Here is a 25,271-nt window from a genome sequence, read left to right on the forward strand (position 1 = left end):
CTTTAATTATGTTTAATAGATATTAATTCTGTGTTATAATAATAAAATATTATGCATTATTGTGTTTATTAATACAAGCTTGTATACCACCCAATTCAGTCTAGATTCTGGGCAGTTTAAAATCGAAAACATTAAAAACACTCATAATATTGCCACACCTTCTCTCACCCAGCAATCAGCTGAACAGCTCTGTCAAATAAGATTCATTGGAAGAGATTTTGAGATGCAAAGCTTAGACACGTATGTATGTACACACATAAGCATAGATATAAAATTCATTAAAAACAAGTATTTTTAGGAGCATTTGGTTTGATCAAATATATTTTCTTATGGTGTCCTTAGTTTATAATTTCTTAAAATATAATAAAATATTATGAAATTAATCATTTACTAATCTGGGTATATGTATGATAACTTTTTCAAAAATAATATATTTTAATGTGCTTCATCTTGATGAATGCTATGATGGATTATAGTCTTGCTGCAAAAAACATTATTGGTAATTTTATTTTATCAAAATTTTAACACTGGGCATGGAATATAAGTGGTATTTAACTGACTCACCTCTTGTATTAAATCGTTGGGAGGTATGCCTTTAACAGAGGCAATAATTGATAAATTCTCTTCCACAGTTAATACATCAAAAAAAATATCTATCTGTTGGCAAACTCCCATTATCTTTCTTACATCTAGCATTTCATCTATTTCAGAAACTTGATATCCATATATTGACGCAAAGCCTAATTTATAAAAATAATGAAGAGAGGAAATAATCATATGGCTAACAACAGACAGAATACAGTGAAATAGGTATAGCTATCATAATACATTAAAAACTAATAGAGAGAAAGAGTCGTCTGCTATAATAGATTGCTCAGGAAATCCAAATGAAACTTTATGTATTCATATTTGACACCTTGTACACAATTTACACATACATCAAAGAGGAATGGGACATTCTATCTTAACTATTTTACATATGTATAAAACAACAAAGAGGATTTTAATAGGCAAGATTTTAAAGTGGGCATAAAAAAGAAAAATGAAAACATTTTAACAATATATACCATCAGATGGTGGACACAATCCACAAAGAATATTCATCAAAGTTGTTTTGCCTGTTCCACTGTGTCCTAGCAGTGCTGTGATCTGTCCTTCATATATGTCAAAGGATAAATCTATTTAAAAAAATAATTAGTAGGGGGATTATATATATATCAGTAAGCATTGCTACTAGTCCCATCATAAACATTTAGAATGTCATTGAAAGAACATTTTTGACCCTTAAGTAGCATACATTAGCATATGCTGAATATAATTAAAGTTATTGAAGAAGTAACAAATCATGATTGTTAAGAATTACTTGCCTATATCACTGTTAACAAAGTGCAAGAATTCCAATGTCAGATTACAAAAAATTAAACACTCTTACTTTTCAAAGCTTCCACAATTTCATCCTTTTTAACAAAGGATTTCCCAATATGGCTGATCCTGAAAAAAAAACAGGCAGATGCAATTTTTAAGAACAGATACAATTTAAAAATAATCAGAGTACATTGTAGTTTTTACATGCATGATGTTTAGCTGGTTTGGGCCCGAACTAAAGACAACATGGAAAAATGGAGGTTTCTCCCAGTGGACAAGGATATTTACTGAGAATGTGGCACTATTCAAACAACTATCCAACTTTTACAGTTCCTTCTGGGACCAACATGTACACAGAAGATTTGCTGCTTGGAAATACCCATGCCATCAATGTGGCCCGGTGTTGGGTTAGAACTATATAAATTTATGTTTTTTATTAAAGTTTTAATCTTTTCAAATTTAAACTAATAATTTTCTATTTTCTAGTTCCTGCATTTTTGACACAAGATGAGATGAGACAAGACATGCAAGGAAGTCTCTTTCTTGAGCTGGTCTACCTTGACGGCTGACATAGAAATGCTTTTTATGGTGTTGTAGTAAAAAGGTATGGAAACCAATGCCAACCAACATCCAATATGGATTGTTTTCCCTTGGGCTATAAATCACCACATCCCTATAAAGAACACACACAAAATAACTTCACAAGGCAGAGTAAAGAATACTTATATATGAAAATTATCATATAATATTTAAATGGCAGATGATAATTATTTTCCACATTCCTGAACCTTAAAAAGAAAAAATGTATTCAACCAAAGTTGCTCTTTATTTGTGGCTGCACAAACAAATTACCCTGTTATTTTTCTTAGATACAAAATACGTATTAATTGGCATTGTGGATTTAAATTTAATCATTTTAATTTACTCAAAATTAATCCGTCATACCTGATAGCTTCTTTTCCCCTAAATTCAGAAGGTATTGGTTCAATGACCTGATTGAAATCTAGGTTTTCATTACTACAGCTCTCATACAATTCTTCATAATTTCTTGTTTTTTTAATCCAAAATGAGGGCTTTAAAAAGAAGAAAAAACTCCGTCGCAATCCATATGCCCCTGGGAATAAAGTACATATATATATAAAGGGTAAATATTTAATATTTTGGAGTACTGAGGCAGTTCAAAAAGGTGGCTTTAAACTATGTATGCAAGAATGAAAAGAAATGCTCCAATTGATCAAGCCCACATTTCTCCCACTAGCTTGCACCATTTCATTTTTGAGCACTACTCTCTCTTTTCGCAAATTTATTCCTTTTTTAACTTTGAAAAACTAATACTTTTAAGTAAGATCAAGTATAAAAGTAATTTGAAAATGTTGTTCCTATTTAAGACAAACTAAGAAAGCAAAGTATATACTGTCAAGGCTTGCCAGCAAACATAGTCAATTTAGTTATCAACTGATGTTATTTTAATGCTCAGATTTATTTCAGTGCTTAGCAAATGCACAAGAAATGATTTAAAATGGTTAACCCTGAATGAGGTATCTTCATTTGATCCTGAGCTAGATAGATGATTTATGACTGGAGTTCCAGATTCACATGTGCCTGAAGTGATTTTCTCCATTTGTCAATTAGAGGTATGGCACTCATCTCTTTATGAGAGAAAAATGTAGGCAGAGAGCATGTACAACTACTCACATGCCTATATAATTTATGTAGTGTGACTCTATATTGCCTTATGCAGCCCATAAACTGTTATCTTGAAATATACATTTGAACGTTTATCCTGCTGCATAAAAATTTGTTTCCCATTTGGCTAGATTTACACAATGAAACTATAACATGATTTTTTTTTGATTGCATGATATGAAGCCGTGGATTGTGATTTGAAAACTATGGGTTAGGGCATATTGTGCAATCTCAGTCAATTTTAGTTTATACAACAATTAGGGTTTAATATACCATGGCTTAGCACAATTTGTAAATTTGCAATAACACTTATATATCACTTTACAGTGCTTTACAACGCTCTCTAAGCGGTTTATGGAGTCAGCATATTGCCCCCAACAATCTGGATCCTCATTTCACCTCGGAAGGATGGAAGGCTGAGTCAACCTTCAGCCTGGTGAGATTTGAACTGCCAAATTGGAGGCAGTCAGCTGAAGTAGCCTGCACTATTGCACTCTAACCACTGCACCACCGTGGCAAATTAGTTCACTGTGTATGTAAATAGTCATCGACTTGCAAATGATCACTTAGTGATCATCTGACATTATCATAGACCACCCCAAAATATACTTACAACCCACTTAAGAAGTTCTGACAGCTGCCCACCTCCCAACAGTCACATGATTGCATTTCTGGTGCTTGGCAACCAACCTACCTTTACAGCGGTTTACAGCAAGAGTGTCAAACTTGATTTCATTGAGAGCCGCATCAGGATTGTGTTTGAACTCAAGGGGCCAGGGTGGGCATGGCCAGCTTGATGTCACTCATGTTGGGGGTGGGGGCTTGAGACCTCTGCCAGCAAAAATGGGCTCCCAAACTTCATTTTTGGCTGCAACGGTCTCCTGCAACCCTCTGCCAGCAAAAACAGAGCTCAGTGGGGCCACACGCAGCACTCACAAGCTCTGTTTTCGCTGACAGAAGCACCATGGGCCAGTCCTTTGCTGTTTCCAGGATGGCCCCGTAGGCCAGATCTAAGTACCCCGTGGGATGCATCTGGCCCGCGGTCTTTGACTTTGACATCCCTGGTTTACAGCATCCTGCAGTCATATTTTGCTGAAAAATGCCATTTAATTCTGGTTTTTGGCAAAAATATCCCAGAGTGAACAATGGGTTCCCTTAACAACTGTGGCATTGGCTTAACAACTGCGACCCCCCCCAAAATGTTGCAAAATCGGATCAGTCATATGATGATCTGCTTTACGACCATCACAATTTATAACCGCTAATGAATGAGCAGGCTCCATTATGTTTGTAAGTCAAGGACTATATATAATGCCTTATTTCTGAGCTTCTGTAACATATGAATGTTGTGGAATGTTAAACTTCATGGATGCTTTCTCTTACTAAGACTAAGTTTCAGATTCAAAATTACTTCTTAAGCACTGTATCTGAATGGTCAGTGGTGTATTAACCATTAAACAGATTAAGCACGTGCTTAGGGCCAAGGAGGCACCACGAAGTTGAGAAAGAAAAAAACCAATGAAGATTTGTACAATATATACAAAGGTGAGGGGCAACAAGATTTGTCAGGCTTAGGGCACCAGTGAGCCTTAATATGCCACTGTGAACAGTTATTGAATATATCTCACCATTTACATTCTTTTCCAGTTGTAATAAACATACCTGGAATCACCTGATCAAAGTAAATCCCTAGGAGTAGATACAGCATGCTATCAAGAGCCAATAGCGTAAGAGTAATAATTAGTGGATAAGGACCATGGGTTAAATGTGAGAAAACAGCTCCTTGTTCATAATCTTCCAGATGTATAACCTGCAAGCCAATGTGAAAGTGCCATGGCATTAAAATGTTAACGAAAAGTTAAGAGTTACAGAACTCTAATTATCAGAGAATAATGAGAGGGAAATCTCCCCCAAGCTCAATTCAGATTGGAACCAGCAGCTATAAGCTAATTAATGCTCAGAAAATCAGACCTCTATATTTATTAGGTTTTCTCCTCTCCAAGCCTTCATTTCTGGTTTGCAGCTAGCAATACAACAGAAATTTGTGGCCAAAGCAGCAAAAAGGAATGTTGGGGAATGTAGAAATACGTAATAAAGAGGCTATATAATGTACATCTTTTTAATTTTACACTAAAGGCTGCACCCACAGACACCTACTACTATTTTGATAACAAAACATGGTTGAAATATGCATTGTGATGTTCTAATACAAATCAAATTGTATGTGCATCATGATATTGGATGCAAGAGGCTAGTTATAAGATTTCCATCAAGATATCATGACATGTGTTGTATCCCTTGGCCCCTTTCCCTCCCACAGATAACCTATGATTGTAATTTCACAATTTATGCTAATTCTCCCTCCTGTGTTTCATCCCACTGCAACTGCATTCTGCTATAGAAGTATGCTGGAAAAAGCAATTTCTCCAGAGAAACCAATATATGGTTTAACATCATGGTTCTGGCACATAAAATGTACTCTAAGCAGAAAGAAAAACAGAGTGCAAAATTTTCTTGCCAAGAGGGAATAGCAGGAAAAAGGGTTTTTGCAGCTTGAATTTATAGCAAAATGAAGCTGACTGAAAGTGGCATTTATATCAAAAGCGAATATTAAAGCTCATGAAAAACTATGCTTAGATCCAAGGCAATACTAACAGTATATTCACTGTGGTAATGCTACACATACAGTATAGAATGAAAGCTTATATGAAATTAGTTCTTTTTGTTGAAATCAAATGCCAACCCACAAATTTCTAAGCAAATTTTAATTAAGAAGGAATTAGTGCACAGCTTTCAAGGTTAACAAGACATACTCATTTTAAAAATAAAACACACATTTGAATTGATAAATCCATTAAAAAACAAGTATTACATTTGCTAAATGTTTGAATCAAGGATGTATGCGACATGTATCAAAGTAAAATAAAGTCCAGTCAGTCACAAATAATAGTAACAGACCAATAGGATGCTTTACTAACCTGTGCAACACCAACTAAAAATGTGCACTCACAAAGTGGACTTAATGACCACACAAAGGATTTTGGGAAGTCTTGCAGCAGGACAATAGTCACACCTATAGCACCAAAAGCCACAGTCGTGAAATACTGCGCTGAGCCAGCATTTGAGGATTTCTTAAAAAGTGATGTTAACATAAATGCAAAGGAAATCTAAAGAAAAATAGAAAACACGTTTCAGGGTGCAGGAAATCTCACTTCAAAATGTCGAAATGAGATTTTTATATGTGGCCACCTATTTCAAAAGACAAAAAGTGATGTCTATTTCACACCTCAGACAGAACTTCCTACAGAGAGTACAGTGTGCCAACTTGTCCAACTTAATGTCCTGCAAATGTGTTGGGAGTACATTGTTTACAGCAATGGTATGATTTCAGCTACATTTCTGCCTATGCATATATCTTACCCTTGAAAGAGACTGTCCTCACATTTGAAATTTCAAACCTCCCACACACTAAAATTGTGGTGTTCCAAACAGCAAAGTCCCTATTAAAAACTTCCTCATTCTGGATGATACGATTATAAATTTAGAACATTAAACTGAGCAGTACGTAGAACTTAAAGTGAGTACAAGTTCTGTTTCAGTTTCCTCCACTTCTTACACATCGGACATGACTGTTATTAACCAGCAGCCAAAACATGAAGACTGATGTTTAGAAAGAATCAAATCAATGTCCCCTTACTGCAAGGCTTGGACTGCTATCTTAGATCACTCCTACTAAGATAATGGAAAGGCCTTAGTGCTGGGGCAGGCGGATCGCCTACTGAGATACTCTCCTTAATGTAGGGATTTCCTGGGCAAATAGCTAGCTTTTTTTCATAACTATGCAATTATTATTGGAGAACGTATTTGTTTAGTGAGGCTTAAACTTTTTTCTTTATGAGCATAGTTTTAATATGGCTATGTTAACACATTATGTTGTTATGGGCAATATTATGATGCAATCTAGGTTTTTGGTTTGTTTTAGGGCCTTGTCTGGTTAAAAAAATATATGAGGGATTTTGTTTCACTTTTTGCAGCTTGATTGTCTGGCTCTATAAGGGAATAAAATTCTACATAAATAATACATAATACTCACTTTGCCACATGGGTAAATTGCCATGATATTTTTATTTCATGTTTTGGATAAAGTACAGGTAATTCATAACGGATTACCCTAATGGAGCCTGCCCATTATGGTTGTAAGTAGTGACAGCATGAAGTTGATCACCCACATGACTGACTCATTTTTTATAGCAGCTGTTAAGCAAATGCCACAGTTGTTAAATTAACCATTTTTTTTTTTTGCTATGGAGCATTTTTGCCAAAAAAATTAATTGAACATTTTAAATTACTGCCTATGACTGAGGGATGCTGCAAACAGCTGTAAACGTAGACTGGTTGCCAAGTCCCAAAATGCAGTCACATCAGAGGTGGGTTGCTGCCAGTTCGCTCCGGATCGGGCAAACCGGTAGTGGTGGGAGGCTCCACCCACCCACCCAGATGCTTCCGTGCATGCGCAATGTCACGCAAGTGCACGCACGAGCAAACCGGTAGTAAAATAAATTGCAACCCATCACTGAGTCACATGACTGCAGGGGTGGTAGTGGCCTTAGCTGTCAGAACAGTGTTGTAAGTACCTTTGGGGGGAGATCTGTTGTAAATTTAAATGGCCGCTAAGTGATCAGTCCTAAGCTTAAGATTACCTTTGCAATAATTATTTCTTAACTGAATGGGTTTTTCATGAATGGGCAATGCGTAGTAATGGGGTATTACCCTTAAGACTGAAATTCATTGGAATTTATTTCAAAAAGTTCTTTCAAAGTGTACAGGAATATGAATATAGCTTTATCTATATTTCTTTAAAACAGCCATGGCTTTTCCCAGAATTATGTAAAAGCTGCAGAAGACAGTTCCGGGATCCTGAGTTGTGAATAGCTTCTACATTCTTGTTCCCACATGTTTTAAAGCAACTTTTTCCGATTACTTGGGAAGTGTTGAATATCCACATATAATACCGTTCCTGATGTGGCAGAATACTTATAAATGATTTGGATAATTACCCATTTTCCTGTGCTGTTCGTTGTTTAAAACAATACATATGCCAGAACTACACTAACCCTAGCATATATCCCAAATGTAAATGTCTGAATTGTTGGCTAACTTTGTGAAAAGATCCTAGAATTATTCCCTAGGAACATCAACAGCCAGGTGAACTCACTATTGTTAATACAATATCCACAACAGAGTAAAAAGGAGTGCATTCACACACAAATACACACACACACACTTACGGAGGATATTCCATATAGGAAAAAAAGAAGAAATATCACAAAGCTGCTACTTTGAGGAAAGAGTGAAGAGAATGTTGCAATGATCGACATGAGAAAGGACATAACAAATATCAGACTGGAGTATAGCAAGACCCAAGACAGCCTAGAAAAAAGAAGCACAAAACAAAGATTCGTGAATTTAAAGAAACCCATGCAAATTATTAATTTAAAAGAAAATATTCAGGGCAATGAAGAGGGCCAGCACTTTCAGAAGTTCTTACATGAAATAAATAAAGCAAAGAAACATAGAACTGTAGTAGATATCATAATAGTACAAAATAACATATTAGATTAATTAAACTTCAAAAGAAGATAGTTTTCTATTAAGTAATGGCTCTTAATGGGTGGAAAACAATTAATATTAGATTTATGTTTTTTAGTGGTAGGAATATAATTATTCACAAATATTATTTAATGAAAAGTACTATTCCAACAGTTTAAAATAAATTGTTTTAAAATTCATCTAAAAATTACTGCTTGAATCTGAGATTTATCCTAAAGCTAATATTATCTCCACAAGTTTCCCGCTGGAATCCACCTTGCCTCCTAGGTTCCACTCATTCTCCATTTATTCTCCTTCCCCAGCTGATAATCTTTATTTGTATATTTATATTTACATTTATGCTTATTAGGACAGAGCCAGTTTGGTTTAGGATTAAGGCCTCAGGCTAAAACTGGGAGACTTTGAGTTCTAGTCTTGTCTTGGGCACAAAGCCAGCTGGGTGACCTTGGGCCAGTGACTTTCTCCCAGGGCTAGGAAGAAGCCAATGGCCAAGTACTTCTGAAAAACTTTAGCAAGAAAACCTGCAGGGATTTGTCCAGGTAATCTTTGTGAATCTGACACAATTAACAAGGAAAAAAATATTAACCACGCAACACCAATTTAAAAAACTAAATTTTCTAAAAAAAACATACAATCAGTGCAATGACGTGCTTAAGTCCATCTCTAGTTTGTCCCTCAATGACTAGTTACTTTGAAACTGAGATCTGGTTACAATTGATTAAAGTTGTTTAAATGTTCCTCCAACAAATTAGTCAAAGTAGGTTTTAATATTTTTTTCTATACTCCAGTTGTTTCATCTGCTTTCACTCTATTCTCACTCTGAAATTTTTACAGAATAGCAATAGCATTGAAAATAGAAATTTTATTTAATTTAAAATAAATAACAAACTGTAGAACTGACAAAATGGATAAGGAAGGAGCAGGAAGCAAATATGGACAAATGGGAAAAGAGAAATGAAATAAAACCGAATGGGATAGTAAACATGTATCGAAGATGAAAAGTTTCCATCGTTTCATGAAAACTAGAAGCATGGATTGAACAGAACAATGGAGATAGTCCTTTGTTACTGACCACAATTGGCACTGGCAGTTTTATTGCTAAAATGAAGAATCAAATGACCACACCAGATTTGCAATCTCACTTCTGCTACCATCATTAAGCGAATCACCATGGTTGTTAAGTAAGATATTTTATGTCTGTGACTTATCATTTCACTTCTCCATTGATTTTGCTTATCGAAAGTTGGTTGTGAAGATTGCAAATGGCAATCACATTACCATAGGATTATGTGAGTTATAAATGCATACCAGTTATGAACCACCTGAATAGTAATTAGATCACTGCAACACTGTGACAATCATAAATGTCAGGAGTGATCACAAAACTGTTATTTCCCTCCCAACTGTTGTAACTTTGAATGTTTGCTAAACAAGGCAACCAGTAAGCGAGAACTACATATACTTTGGACAGCTACTTCAAAGACATATGGAAAAAAATTAAGCAAAGAACTAAGTTGGAAAGATGCTGATTCCAGGAAAACCCATAATCAGTTTTTTGATTTGTTACTCTGCAATGTTTTAGAAGAGCCTGATCCAAATTACAGAGAATTTTATTATGGTATTACAAATGTTGAAAAGTATCTGCACTTTAAAATCCCTCGTTGTGTCCTACAACCAAAGGTGGTACTCAGCCGATTCAGATCAGTTCAGAAGAACCAGTAGCAGAAATTTTGAGTAGTTTAGAGAACTGGCAAATTCCACCTCTGGTTGGTCTCGCCCTCCCGCCCCCATCGTTCCCTGTCCTATGTTCCATTGTTTTTTAGCTTGGCTGATTCACGCGGCAGAGCAGATTGTCACGTCTCAACTGAGATAAAAAACAGCTCAGCTCACCAGCGCTGACACCGATGGCCGTCTTTGAGTGCTGCGCACGTGCTCTCATAGAATTGGAAAAGGAAAAGATTTGGAATCCCACCACTACCTACAACATAAACGCTTTGTTGTTCCTGCTTATAAGCATTGTGGTACAGATGTTTTTGTATGGAGGTGATCATCACAAGATGTTGATACGATTGTGTAACTATACAGTTTTTAAAAGAAGTTAACAGTGTTGTCATTGTTAAATAAATACAATCATGGTCAAAAATGACACAGAGGTTATCCTCAACTTAAGATCACAATTGAGCCCAAAATTTCTGTTGCTAAGTGTGATAAGTTGCTTTTTCCAGTGATGTTGTAACTTCGAACTGTCACTGTTTAAAGTCAAGGACTATTAGTACTTTTGTGTAAAAGATCTTGAAGTACAGATTCTCTCATGACCTTTAGCAGCTTTGTATAAGCAAAAAGATGCAATATATCTTGAATCACCTTTCAAAAATTCCACTTTTCTTAAACTACTATTTCCAAACTTTTTTTCTGTTTTGGCATATATTTGAATTTTATAACATTCTAGTAGCATTAAAAAGTTATAGATCTAATTTATATAATCATTAACCATATCTATTGTAGGTTAACAAATATTATTTCAAAACAGTAATTGTTAACTCAAAAGAACTGATTCCTATTTGATGGCTAAAGCACAAAGGAAAAACTCCAGTTGTTGAAAATTATTTAACGCATTTGGAAGAAAATATATAAATAGTATATAAGAAGTATTAAAAAAGATAAAAGCACAGGAATAACCTTCAAACAATAATGTAGCAACACAATCTAGAACTTATACATACTTTCATATTCACTCAAAGCAGTTTCTATTTTGTTATATAAACATTGTCCAGAGCATTATATTTAATTAGAAAAACCGTTATACTCCAATGTTCTGGTCAATATGTGAAAAGTATTGGAGAAAGTATTATTTTTACTTGTTTATGTTTGAGATTTTTGGACAAAAAACCCTATGCCAGTTTGGTGACTTTGGACAAGTCACTCTCCCTCAGCCCAATCCACCTCATAGAGTTTTTGTTATTGGGAAAATAGGAGAAGGAAAGAGTGATTAGTTAAGTTCACCGCCTTGAGTTATTTATTTATTAAATAAATAAGGTCACATACCAAAATGCCGTGTCTTGAAGTCCCATCACTATTAAAAATTCTTTCAGTTTCTTCTCTTTTTCTGTCATAATATGGATTGTCAAATAATATCCAAATGGCGAAAAAGCAATCACTAAATAAATCAGAACGACTCCACGAAAAAAATAATCGATTTCCACTGCAGCAGATTTCCCCATTATGACAACTTCTGTTTCCGCCAGGTCTTTCAGAATGGAACGATTGGTCTTAAACTTTGAGGGGTGAGGGGAGGAAAAGTTAAAATAAATTGAATATTACCAGAGCTCTTGCAGATTGTTTCTGTTTTCAAAGTCAGAGATAAGCTTGAATATATCAAAGGGGAAAATCCAATTTCGCCCAAGTGAAAAATCCGATCCTGGTTTTATTCCTCCTGTCTACAACCCCAACCTACCCACTATGCTTTTTCAGGTCTGCTATTCAGGATCCCCAACCATCTCAAACAGATCAACTGACTGATTTCAATTTATACCCATCTCAAGTTCATGACTCTTGGCAGCCTAACAATGTTAAGAGAAAAATATGAATGCATAAAAATACAAAAATACAAAAACAAAGCAACAGCTGAAGTTAAAAAACAAGCAGGAACATCAGTTACAAGTTAACATAACTAATGAATGTGCTCAGCCCCACCTCCTGATTCTCAGGCCTGGTAGGTATACAGGTTCAGAAATATTTCCTTACCATATTTATCAATGCCTTCAACAATAGTAGTTTCTTAAAAATTCAGAGGAATACTTCAGAGATAGATCTGTCTTAAAATAGCCCACATTGGAAATATATAGCACAGTCAAACATTAGGAGATGACTCATCAGAAATATTTTAGGACATTTTGTATTATTTTTCGGTCTATAAAATGCATTCCTCCCCCACAAAAAATGGGTGGAAATGTCTGTTGTGCATCTTACAGAACAAATGTTGCCGCAGCCCCATTCACCCACCAGCTCCCACCCACCAGCCTCTGGATCCCAGCAATTTGCGTCCTTACAGGAAACAGCAAACAGTCTGGTCAGCTTCAGCACAGCTTGACTTAGCATGAGCAACTGATTGACAGTTGTATCAGGCTCCCAGAATACTGCCAATCAGCTATTCTATGCTGCAGGGATCGTCCCCACCGCCATCTATTGTCGCCTCCATTTTTGGCCTCTGCATGTCCCATTTTCAACCTGTTCCAGGTGATGGGGATAGGCGGCAGCGGCGGAAATCCCCACTGCCTGGAACAGGCGAAAAACAGGACATGTGGAGGCCGAAAAAGGCGTGCAGAGGCGGCAATAGGTGGCAGCAACGATGGGCGGTGGCAATCTCCACAGCCTGGAGCAGTTGATTGGCAGTATTCTGGGAGGCCGATACAATCATCAATCAGCTGCTTGTGCTAAATCAGGCTGTACTGAAGCTGACCAAGCTGTTTGCTATTTCCTGGAAGGAGGCAAACTGCCGGGAGGCAGATTTTTTTCTTTTTTTCCTCCCCAAAAGCTAGGTGCGTCTTATAGTCCGAAAAATATTTTATATCATAAAATGCTTTATAACTTTTATGTTTTAAAATGTTTTATAAAATTTATCAAATTTCAATTGCATAAGAGTCATTAGTCCCAGATTTTGGATGTACTCTATTAGTTAGCCCATTTGAAGTACTTGGTTAAAAAAAAGTTTGCCCTATGATGCCCTATTTCATCCAGTTAAAGGTTACACAGCAAAGAGTTTTAGTAGTGTACAGATATTAAAATTATATTGAACAGCAATTTAGTAGGACCAGTTCTTTCCTTGGAAATGGAAACAAATAAATTACTAATTATTTATATTAAACTTTGAAACACTGGGAGTTTTATTAATTGTTTCGTAGGAGTCTGAGAATGCTTTGCTCCTAATAGAGAAATCCTAATTTATATCTTCTCAGATATGAATGAATGCTGCCAATGTTTATATGCCACACTACATACAAATGGGGCTTATGTATCTTGGTTTAGTATGGTAAATCTAAGCCACTGTAAACCATATTTTCTTACTACTGATTGTGAACTTAACCAGCTACAATTTATTCAATTAATCACTTTAATAAATAACAACTTATGTGATAAATAACCCAGCCACTGTCAAAATTCAAGGAAAAAAACCAGTACTTTTTAAAAACTTCAACTGTATAAAATTCTAAATTATTCAACATTTACTTCTATAATTGCTGCATCAATGCAGATCTGTAGTGCTGTAAATCCATGGTTCCAGTATACTTCAGCTTCACACATTTCAGAAAACTTCGAACAACTAGCTGTGGAAAAAACAAATTATATGAAAGAAAATATTAGCTTACTTTAATTGTTTAAATATGCTAAAACTGGGCTGTTTCTATTCTATATCTTCAAATCCCAACAATCTTGTGAACTCACTGTATCTCCCTTGTTCTATACCATGATGTGATGGACAAATGGCCCAATGGATCTATGATGGCCAATAATAATTCAAATCTCCAGAAATATAAAAACATCTATTTAATGATCTTGCTATATTTACTCCTTTGATATGTCATCCCTTTCACCAAATTACATAATTTGCATGACCTAAAATCACATCCAATACCTCTTACTACCTATTACTACTAAACAGTTTTATTATACTATTTTTATAGAATAAATTCCTTACATTCTTATTTCAACATTGCACAAAATTAGGCAAGATAAGTGCTCTGTTTTTTCTAAAAAGCACATATATACTTACTTTTTGATTCTAAATGGCTTGAAGATTCTGGAATCATTTGTCGAGGAACTCTGAGATGGTAGGACATAGAATCCTTAAAAATCACACCTATAAAGTTTTCTAAACTATGAAGGCTGGCTTCTTTCATTTCTTGTTCAGTTAGAAATTCTTGCACCTTTTTTCCTACAAAACATCAAAAGCTTATTTTATAGTGATAAGAGTGCAATAGTATATGTTCAAATGTTCCACTCATTTGTGAACCCAGCAAAATAATAAACTATTCTATTTGTACTTACCAGGGATAATGACATTTGCAAACTATATTGGAATTGCCACATTCTCAATAACCAAATGATATTCATGATATAATTGCACTGTTATTATTAACTCTGGGATTTAACATGCAGTTTATACATCTTGTAAATTAGGAATGAACATCCAATGTAAAACATGCAACACTTTATGCTAGTCCTTTCAAAGTCAAGCAGTCAAAGCTTGGTGGTGCTATATTTTAAAACTACTTAATTTAACCTATTTCTTCTTCAATACTATTTTGAAGCAAAAAAGAGCATCCTATTGTTTGTTTGGGACTTTTTGCATGTTTAAATTGCCAAAAACTGAAAGCAAGTTTTAAAATTCTCTTTACATAGGAGGAAATAGATTTTTGTGCGGGGATCACAACTGATTTGCATTTAAGGTTTGTAACTTCCAAAGGAAAAACAGTTTTATTTAGGACAAAATACCATACAGATTCTTAGTACCTTCTGGGCAGTATTCTGAACGCATTTTGTGCATGATCTTTCTTGTCACATTAGTTATGGGTGTGTAGCCTACATTAAACTCAGAAACACTTGTGCGATTTGTTGAATAAAGAACTGCATCTGGCATCCTGTCATGTCTTTTGTTTGGCTGGATCATGCTTATGATAATGAGCAAACCAAGTAAGGAAAGAGGGATGAGGATTTCCTGCAGAGATGAGAAAAGTAAAATAGAAATGAGTAATAAACAATCATTTGCAATTATATTTGCAATAAAGTGCAGCACATACAACTGCAACATTACAACATTAATTAAAAAAACATATTTTAAACTGTGGAAAGTTATCACCCAGCCCTCTCCCAGAAAAATGAAATATCCTAGGAAATATTGAAAAGGCAGATTATATTTCTCTGGATGTGAAAAGGAAGAAAAATTAAGTTGGCCAAGCCAGTCCCTTTACATAATAAAGAGTTCTCCCTTTCAGCTCCAAGGGGATGGGATTAAGGCATGATAATATTGGCACTTTACCCAACTCACCACATGGCATCTGAGAACTCAACCAAACCTAGATTCAAAACGCAGCCTAGAGAGTTGCCCCTGTATGGCCCCATGGAAGTCTGACAACTAATCAGAATATAAGCTCAAGATCAAAAGCCAGAGAGGGCATAAAACCAGAGACTCCACTTCTCTTCCTTCCTTGCTTCCCCTTGCCTTCCCTTCTCTTCTTCTCCACCAACATTGAAGCATGTGATCACCTTTTCTGTTCAGGACTCAAGCCATGTAGTCCTGTCCACCAATAAACCATCTTTCCAAGCAGCCTCCATGTCTCCAGTGTCTTTTTCCCCACTTGGAGCTGAACCCAGAAGGACATTTCTTTCATCAAAACAAAGCACAGATAAACACAGCCTAGAATCCACCCATTCAGAAAACAGGTGGCTTGGTAAGAGGGATTCATAATAAAGCACCCATTTATCCGAAGGCAAACTGATAAGACTGTTCCCTACAACCTTCCCAAATTCCCTGGAATATTTTTTATTATCCTGCTTGCCCATGCTTTGGGGTTTTTTTTCTCCAGAGAGCCCAAAGGCATTTTTGCAGATGACTTTAAGCTAAAATTGGAGGCATGAGTATTAGGCATGTCTGCTGCTTTTAGCTGACCAAAATATGTAAAAGATGGGATTAAAATTATAACAATAACAGTAATTGGATTCCTTACTCCAGGGGAGGGATACTGAAAAATCCCCACTCCATCCTGATCAGCTGGGTCTGAGAATAGATGGGGGCAGGGCCAGTCAGAGGTAGAATTTACCGGTTCTCCAAACTACTCAAACTTTCCTCTACTGTTCAGAACCTGCTGAATACCACATCTGGACCAGAGCATGTCCAGAATATCACAAAATGCAGCCTTTCTGGAACATTTATTTCCAGGAAATGCCTCTTTATTTCTATAATGGGCTGATCAATAGGGACCGAGGAAAAATAATCCAGAATGGTACATTACATCTCTACTGTGAGATGTATGTAAAACAGATGAGCAACTTCAGGTAAGTTTTGAATATTACATGCACATGTTTGTGTGTGTGTGTGTGTGTGTTGATTGTTGAAGTAAATACATAACACACCATCTTATATATCAGAGTTGGACAATACAATTAGCCTAGCAATCGTACGTGAAATTAAAGATTTTCCTCTTTGGATAGAAAATCCTTACACCCTTGAACAAGATGCATGGCCAGCTCCCAGTTTCATCAGTAAGTTGAGTTAATTGCATGAGGGAATGAGTAAGTATGGGTGAAGAATGCTCTAAAGCAATAACACTTAACTAAGTGTGGAAGTCAGTGTGCTTGCTTCTTGTTAAAAGATTTTAATTGCTTCTCTAATTAGTAAGGAGGGAAAGGAGTCCTACTGAGCTTTGTGCGCATGTGTGTTTTAAATAAACTCCATGTCTTTTTTAAACAATGCTATATAACAATATGCTCTTTCAAGTTACCTGATCACAGTCATGTGTAAACTGTTGATCAAAGCAAGCAGAAAAAATGTGTGCTTAAAGAGCAGTGTGTTTTCCTAAAAGGGAAATTGAGAAAATTAAAGGATAGTTTAGATTTTTTAAATGAAAAACTGCAAGAAGCATCATTTGCCTTCTAATCCTTCAGGAGACTCTATACCTGTGATGGTGAACCTATGGAACGTGTGCCACAGGTGTCATGGGGAGCCATGTCAGCTCCAGCCAGCTGACCAGCCTTCTTTTGAGGGCATTTTCCACAGACTTCCGGTTTGGCCATAGGGTCGTTTTTCGCCCTCTGGAGCCTTCAGAAGGCTTCCCTAAAGACTCCAGAGGGCAAAAACCGGCCATACGAGCAAACCAGAAGTGATTTCTGGTTTGTCCATAGGGCCATTTTCACCCTCCAGAGCAACCTCCTGAAGGCTCCGGAAGTCAAAAATTGGCCCTATGGACAAACCGGAAGTCACCATTCCTGAACTTCTGGGTTCCCCATAGGTCCTTTTTTGCTCCAGAGGGCTTCCGGGGGGGTCGGGGGGCTGTTTCCACCCTCCCCAGGTTTCTAGAAAGCCTCTGGAGCCTGAGGAGAGTGAAACAACCGTGCCAAAAGCGGTTTGTTTGTGTGTGTGTGTGTGTGTGTGTGTGTGTGTGTGTTGGTCGCGTGCATAACATTATGGGTGTGGCACACCCGTGCACGACCCCCCTATGCTCCCCTCGCTTTTGGTATGGGAGCCAAGAAAGGTTAGCCATCAGTGCTCTATAACATTTCAGACACGTGGTTGCCCATTAAATGAAGTCTTAATCAAACGAACTGACTTCATGCTTTATCAGCTTTAGAGATATCTGAAACATCATGAACTTTAAGCTGCTCTGTATTTGAAGTAAAACCATCAATTCAATTTTATACATTTCCCACCCAAAACATGATTTTTTAAATATGATCTAGGGAAGAAGTTAATTCATTCAAAATTCTCATGGGGAAATGCATAAATCTGTGATTAATGGACTTCTCAAAGAATGTTTTGAAAAGGGTGGATATCAGATTTTTTTAATATTTACATTGTAAAAAATGTAATGGTTGTCTGATTCATATGATTTGGCCAGGTCCATTTATGGTTTGTTTTTACTTTGTCATAACAAATGTTAACATTATTCTGAATAAAAATATAGTGGAGATGTGATATTGTATTACACTCCTAAAATATGGAATTTTATTAACAGAATGTACCTGTATGCCAACTTGCTATGTTTTATATAAATCATTTGGTTTAATGTTGAGATGAGGTTAAAATACAATACTTCTAATCAACTCACCTGAATACTTGTCCTTTTCGTCCGCCATTTAATTAGGCAGTTCTTATATAAAAGAACTCGAGTTTGTCGCCATGTTCCTCCTTGTCTTGGAACTTCTGTAGACATTTTGTGTGTGTTTGTGTAACCTGAAAAACAATGCATGTGGTGTGCACATAAAATTAATTTACATCTTCTTTAAATGCCCAGATTTATATTTTTTCTATTTCTGCAAATGGTACTTTACCAAAACAGCAATGTAAAGTTTGGGGGAAAAACATTATCATTCTTATAAGGCATTTTGTTATCATGGAAATGTTCAATAGAATATTTGGAGCTTACCTGTATTTTTCGGAGTATAAGACGCACCTTTTCCCCACAAAAAGAGGGTGAAACTCTGGGTGCATCTTATACATGGAATACAGCATTTTTGGCCTCCCGAAACCCCGGCCCCTTTGCAAAAATGGACGTGCAGAGGGTTTGGGAGGCTTGCAAAGTGCTCCTGGGGGCAAAAACGAGTGAAAAACTGGCTGTTTTTGCCCCCCCCTCCAGCCCCCAGGAGCACTTTACAAGCCTTCCAAAGCTCTGCATGCTTTTTTTTTTTTGGCAACAAAAGAGGCATGCAGAGGGTTTGGGAGGCCTGCAGAGTGCAAAAACTTTTTTTTTAATTTATCTCTTCAAAATCATGGTATAAATACGGTATATTCTTAAAAATATGGAAAAATACTGTATATTCTTAAACTCAACTGTTTCATTATATGTACAGAATTTATGTATCACCCAGCTTAGACTTAGACATAGAATAACTTTATTGTCACTTGAATGCATGCTAATTAGCATACATTAAAATGAAATTCCATTGCATACAGCTCTGAAAAGGTCACCACTTCCAAAATACACTACATAAACATGACAAAATAAATAAATATATAAATACAAAATTATGCAGTTTTTGTTATAAACTGCCAACTAGGCAGTTTGTAACAAAATAAAAAGCTGAATATGCAGAACATGATAATCAACCTAATATAAATGGGAATCCAATGCTTGCATTTATAACAAGAATATTGTAATGAAATCATCAATTGCTTAATATAAAAGAGTTTGAGGAAAACAAATGAGGTGGATGGTGGGTACATTTCCAGGGGAATGTGTTCCCCAACATAGCAGCATCACTGCATATCTCTTTGCTCTTTCCTTATGCAGGGGCCTTAAGCATTCTCTCTTAGCTTGCATGCATGGGCTGGAAGGCTTTAACCTGAAGTAAAGGGACCCTGAGGTATCATAGATCTGAGGTTTAAAGGCTTGATAGATCAATACTCCATGCCACATTTTGTAGTTTATCTTTAGAGGCAAGCTGGTGTGGAGTGCATTATAGTAGTCTAAGCACATAGTGATGAGAGTATGAGCTTTTGTTGACAGAGGTTTACAGCTCAAGTCCAGACCATCAGATTTGCAGCAGTTAGCAGTTTCCCAGACTAAAGCAAAATTGGAGTACAACAAAAATTAAAATATAGTATACTAAGATGAGAAAGAATAGTAAGAAACAACCAAGCTAATATATTGAGAATCTGCAGAAATCATTTATCTGCAATGACACATTTCAAATCATCTTTATGGGAGAAAGAAACAGGAACTGGGCAAATCAATTTGTGATTGCATTTTAAGAGTGCATTGCTTGAAGTTCTGCTGAAGTAAACTGTCCCTTCAAGTTTCATTGTTATATGTCGAATCATATTTCCAATTCAAATTAAAGAGTCAAGGAGAGTTGCATCATAAGATGCTACCCTAGCATCTTATATAGAGCAATCTGTATTTTGCTTTCAATATTGTACTGTCTATGTCCTAACTATTGATGAGAGCTTGTCTCACACTGAGTGGCTGCTGTCCAGCATTATATTGTAGCATCTACTGGGTAACTTCACTTTCTATTATAACAGGCAAGGAAGGCAATGCACCCAACAATGCACTCCAACATCCACATGAATTTTCTGTTCTGAACAGCTCTGGATCAATGGCAGTCTTCACCTCCCCCACCCCTACCCCCCACCCCCACTTTCTTCTCTGCTTTCCACCATCCATCGTTGTAGGTATCATTGCTGTATTCTCACTGATCTATTCTTTTTCATTATTTGTTTTATTCTATTACTTTCTGTTCTGTTTACAGTTTTCCCATTTTTTCCCTTTTTATTTTTATAAGTCAACTAGAGTAGCCCCAAACTACTCTAGTGTTAGTACTGTTATCCTGAAAAGTAACTAAATCAAAACAAATATAATGCATTTCCCCACCTAGATGATAGGGGAGAGGGAGAGGGAGGGAGGGAAGGAGGGAGAGAGAGAGAGAGGAGAGAGAGACTACAAAATCCAAGGAACTGGATCTAATAAGACTGAATTTATCTGAATACTAAATATTGTATATCACTTATACACACTTAACACACTTTTTCTTCAGAGTCCTTCCTATTAGCTTTATTGCAGATGCCTCAGCCCCCAAACCAAACCAAATCATCAAACCTAAATCCTGGTTTAACTAAACTTTACTTCTGCCCCTTACCTTTTTAAAAAATCAGCACTCAGTTAAATGACAAGTCACTTCCGCGGAAGTCAAACATCAATGCATACTCCCAGAAGGAATCAAAAGGCAGAGATCACTTTGTGAGGCTCCATTCACAGCACTGCTAAGTCCTGTCCAGAACTAACCACACCCCGCTCATAGCAGATCAAGGAGGCAGGCAAGTCTGTAAAAGAACCATGGAAAAGTCATGGAATACAAGACAGCTGGGCAATCAGAAAGTAGTTGTGGTGACTTTTATGTAAAAGAAACTAAAAGGCCAGAAGAAGGTTAAAGGGGTCAGGAGCGGTAGGATTAGGGCCGATTGGGGTATTTAGGTTCCCACTGAAGCTCACCTCTAACCTTGGTTGTTATTGGCACCTAACTAAGTTATTCAGGTTCGTACCCTGCGCCTTTTATAAGGGCAGGCGTTTCCCTCAGCAGGAAGCCAGCCTAAAATAAGTTTTCAAGGGGGGCACAGAAGCAGAACGAAGAGGTGCTTATTTTTATTTAACCCCCCCCCCCTTCACACCGCTTCGACACCCTTCAGGTTTTGCTTAGTCACGGAGGCAGCGGCTCGGTTTAAAGTGGCGCCATTGGAGCAAGTGCCGGCGGCGCTGCGCTGTGTCTCCGCGGCTGGCAAAGCGAGCAGAGTGATGCCCTCTTTACGCAGCCTCCCCGCCCAGAGGGAGGGAGCAGCTCTCCCTAAACCCCCGCCCCAAATTGTGCGCGGTTCCTCATCTTTCCTGACTCCGCTTTTTTCCTCTCCCGCCCCCTCTCATCCCCTCACCCCTCTTTCTTCTCCCGCCTTCCTCTCCTCCCCACTTTTTTACGTTACGCGGCGCTGCTGTCTTCCCGTGCCTGCTGCTACCTCAGTCCGCTGCCTCTCGATCCCGTTAGATGCGCAGCCGGAAAGCAGCCTTAAGGGCCACCAGCGGCGCTCCCTGCGCTGCAGCGCCTCCTCGTCGATTCGGATTGGCGGACGCCAAAGTCGGGCTCCCACACTCGCTTTCCTGAGCCGCCTCAGGGCGGAGCGCTTCCTCGGTTGTCCCCTTGGCAGCGGAGTTGCTGCAGGGCATGATGCCGCCGCCGCCTTCTTAACTGCTTGCCGGCGGTGTGGGTGGAAATAAAGGTAGGAACTTTATTAGGAGCAAGTTTTCCCCAACTTTTCTTGGGGAAAAAGAGGAAAGGAACAGGAAAGGAAAGAAGGAAAGGAGAAGGAAAAGGATTAAAAGTGGGGGTTTGCCTCCAATCTGAGTCCTTAATTGCATCAGGGTTCAATGTTAGAGGCGGTCCAGGAAAAGGCAAGGTGGATCCTTGGGTCTTGGCCGGATCCCGATCCCATAAACTTGTATGGTAAGAGTTCTGGGCATCTTAAGGATATCAAGGCAGAGAAATGGCTTGGGGATTGCAAAGATTACTTCTTTCATATCCTGATCCTGACTCAAGAGCACTCCTCAGACAAGAAAGAGAGCCACCAGGAAGCATTTTTTAGGCTGAGGGGACCCAGTGTGATGCTGGGCAATCCTATCATTTCTGTCCTGCCCTGGACTTGGTTGACTACCCCAAACCAGGAATCTTCTCAGCTAGTCTTCAATAACACCTTCTTGAGCATAGATTATATCAGAAGAGAGAAGTTGGACAAGGTTAGGCCCAGCTGCACACAACTGTTAGTATTTAGGGATGTAAATACTCAATCTGGGCTTGGTATAAAGCCAATGGAATATTCTATGAAAGAATTCATGGATAGAATTCTCTGCCACAAATACATTTCTGAATTTGACACATCTTCTGACGTATCTTGCCTGCTGTTTCTGATGCTGCCATTTTGGTAAGTCATATGTGCTAAATTTGGGCTGTTTGCAACAGTGTGGTTAGCTTGACAATTTATTATGGCAATAACCAAATATAAACAAGGTTTTTTAAAATAAGCCCAGGACAATTTAACCTCATTCTCTAGGAAATAGGTGTTTTCTGTTTTGCTGTGACTGATGCCATTTGTGAATATATGTATTCAAAATTCTAAATATAGCTATTGAGCTATAAAATATTGCAGATTTTTAGGGTAGTGAACTCATATTACAGTCCTCCAATTAGTCCAATTTCTTTTCCAAGTATTGATTGTATGAAGCACTATTATAGTGGTATCCAGGATGACACTTGGAATCAACTCTTACATATTATAGAGAAATTAAATGCCAACTTTTACTATGCCCTTTGTGCCAGAATATGTTAAACTGGGCCTCTAGATTAGCAAATACCAATTTTTGAAGTATGATAGATGTTCAAATGGATTTTTTAACATTCAAGTTGGACTTTTTTTTTTCAAACTTTCAATATCTCCATGAATTTCTGATATGAAGGAAAGAAAAGATACGATGTGGTGTGCCAGCTAGCTCCTATTGGTCCATGGTTAGACTGCTGGTCCTAGGTAGGCAATGGTCCCAAAGTAGACATTTGTTAGATGATGTTAGAAATTCACAGGATCCCAAGCACTCACATTCTCTGGACATTTCCTTTTAAGACTCTAAGAGTCAGTTCTTTCTGGGAGAGCAATGAATATGAAAGAAAAATTAAAGTTAAGGAAAACTTGAGTATTAAATAAAAAAACAATTCTTGGATCTGAGAATACAAAGTTATAATCATAGAGCTGCAGATGTCAGAGGCAGTGCATTTTTATCTGATTATATACTCAAAAGAGCTAATTTCCATAATACTGGGAGGAGAAAGTACAACTCTCCCAGCAAAATCCCAGGATCAGAAGCCAATAACGCTGGTTGCAAACCACAAAAGAGGCTATCAATTTGTGCAGGCGATACATCCTTGTTTGAGGGGATCCACTGGAGTGAAAATAAGATGGGTAGAATTAGCCTGTATTAGCATTTAACAAATTGAAAGAGAAGTGAAAGAAATGTATTCCCTCCCTCCAGCGAATAAAAGAAAATTGTATTTCAATTTGACAGCAGCAAGAATGATCTATGAATAAAAATAAAAAGATTCCTTAATTCCCACAATGGATGAGTGGCTGCAAAAGCTGGTGGAGTGAGCAGAGATGGCTAAATTGACTGCTTTAATTAAGAATATAAATTTGTTTCTACTTGGAGACTGCTTCTGGACTTTATGCTTGAGGGGGGAGAAAATGAAATTTTGACTTTGGGTTCTGTTGATTACATATGTTTATTGTTATAGAAACGGCTACTATGTAATATCATGCAAGAGTAAAAGGTTGAGGCTGTACACTATTACTTTACTACACTAAAAAAAGTTGGAAGTCAATGTTTTTCTTCCCTTTTCTTTTCTTCCTTTCCCATTCTTTTCATTTTTCTTTGTATTTTATATTTTAATTAATAAAATTTAAATTGAAAAAAAATCAATTTGAGATCGAGAGGGACTTGAATTTAAAGTGGCTTTTGAGGTTTAAAAGGAATCTACTTAAGGGACTGTGTGTATAATACTTTTGAGAACTTCAATTATATCTTAATATTAAAAACATTTCTCATAATGTTATAGTGTAATCTTCTGACTGTATTATATAATGTATAAATATTGATTACACAATGTAGAATTTTAATGGCAGTAAGTTTTTCAAAGTGCTTTAAGACTAATGAGTGCTTTCATGCTATTGCTTTGGAGTTTTAATTATTTACTTAGATACTTAAATCATACCAGTACAGAGTCATTAAAAAAAAATACTGAAATGGCAGCAGCACTTACTATAAATTGGCTAAGAATAGGGCTGGGACCACATATTAAATAAAAATAAGGATTCAATCTTACCAAAAATGCTTAGTTTATCTCATTTCCTTTCATTCCATAAAACATTTCTATTACTTTTTTGGTTTTGTTCTCATTGACAGCATGTAGGAAAAAATATTTAAACACTATAAATTGTTGGGAAAAACACTAATATTTAATTAAAATGGTAATTATTGGTTAAATTTAATTATCTGATTACCTATATCTGCCTTATACCTGTACACATGTGTACATATTCACATGGAAAAACCCTTTTCATAGAAAGTTAGGTTTGACAAATGTCGAACTACAGTATGCCAAACATTCTCAAAGGAGTTTATTTCAAAAGATGGATGTAATGTAGAAAAAGTATCTCTCCTGCATGTCTAAAAACCACTGACGGCAGGAAGAAAATCATGAAAGCCTTTACTTGTGTAATTAAGTTTGTAATGACTGTTCTGCAAATGGGTCTTACTCTGCTTTAATTATAAAATACAGCACTACTATTTTATGCTGTGCTCAGAAAA

At 36.9% G+C, this 25,271-nt stretch overlaps 1 protein-coding gene across 1 annotated transcript in view; it reads right to left on the bottom strand.

Annotated features, from left to right (window-relative positions):
- The window catches only part of LOC116504696 (ATP-binding cassette sub-family A member 5-like), a 54,729-nt gene extending 32,762 nt beyond the window's left edge, over positions 1-21,967 (bottom strand). Inside the window, exons 1-14 of the mRNA XM_032211888.1 lie at positions 21,881-21,967; positions 21,013-21,196; positions 18,483-18,607; positions 15,172-15,376; positions 14,432-14,593; positions 13,888-13,985; positions 11,707-11,936; positions 8,340-8,481; positions 6,030-6,218; positions 4,714-4,861; positions 2,311-2,479; positions 1,433-1,491; positions 1,068-1,178; positions 565-740 (exon numbers count right to left, since the gene is read on the bottom strand). Coding sequence (XP_032067779.1) covers positions 565-740; positions 1,068-1,178; positions 1,433-1,491; positions 2,311-2,479; positions 4,714-4,861; positions 6,030-6,218; positions 8,340-8,481; positions 11,707-11,936; positions 13,888-13,985; positions 14,432-14,593; positions 15,172-15,376; positions 18,483-18,587 — 1,794 coding nt within the window. The 5' untranslated portion in view covers positions 18,588-18,607; positions 21,013-21,196; positions 21,881-21,967. The remainder of the gene's footprint in view (positions 1-564; positions 741-1,067; positions 1,179-1,432; positions 1,492-2,310; positions 2,480-4,713; positions 4,862-6,029; positions 6,219-8,339; positions 8,482-11,706; positions 11,937-13,887; positions 13,986-14,431; positions 14,594-15,171; positions 15,377-18,482; positions 18,608-21,012; positions 21,197-21,880) is intronic.
- Between the last annotated feature and the right edge of the window lie 3,304 nt (positions 21,968-25,271).

This window comes from Thamnophis elegans, chromosome 2, assembly GCF_009769535.1.
Source record: "Thamnophis elegans isolate rThaEle1 chromosome 2, rThaEle1.pri, whole genome shotgun sequence".
Classification (NCBI taxonomy): domain Eukaryota; kingdom Metazoa; phylum Chordata; class Lepidosauria; order Squamata; family Colubridae; genus Thamnophis; species Thamnophis elegans.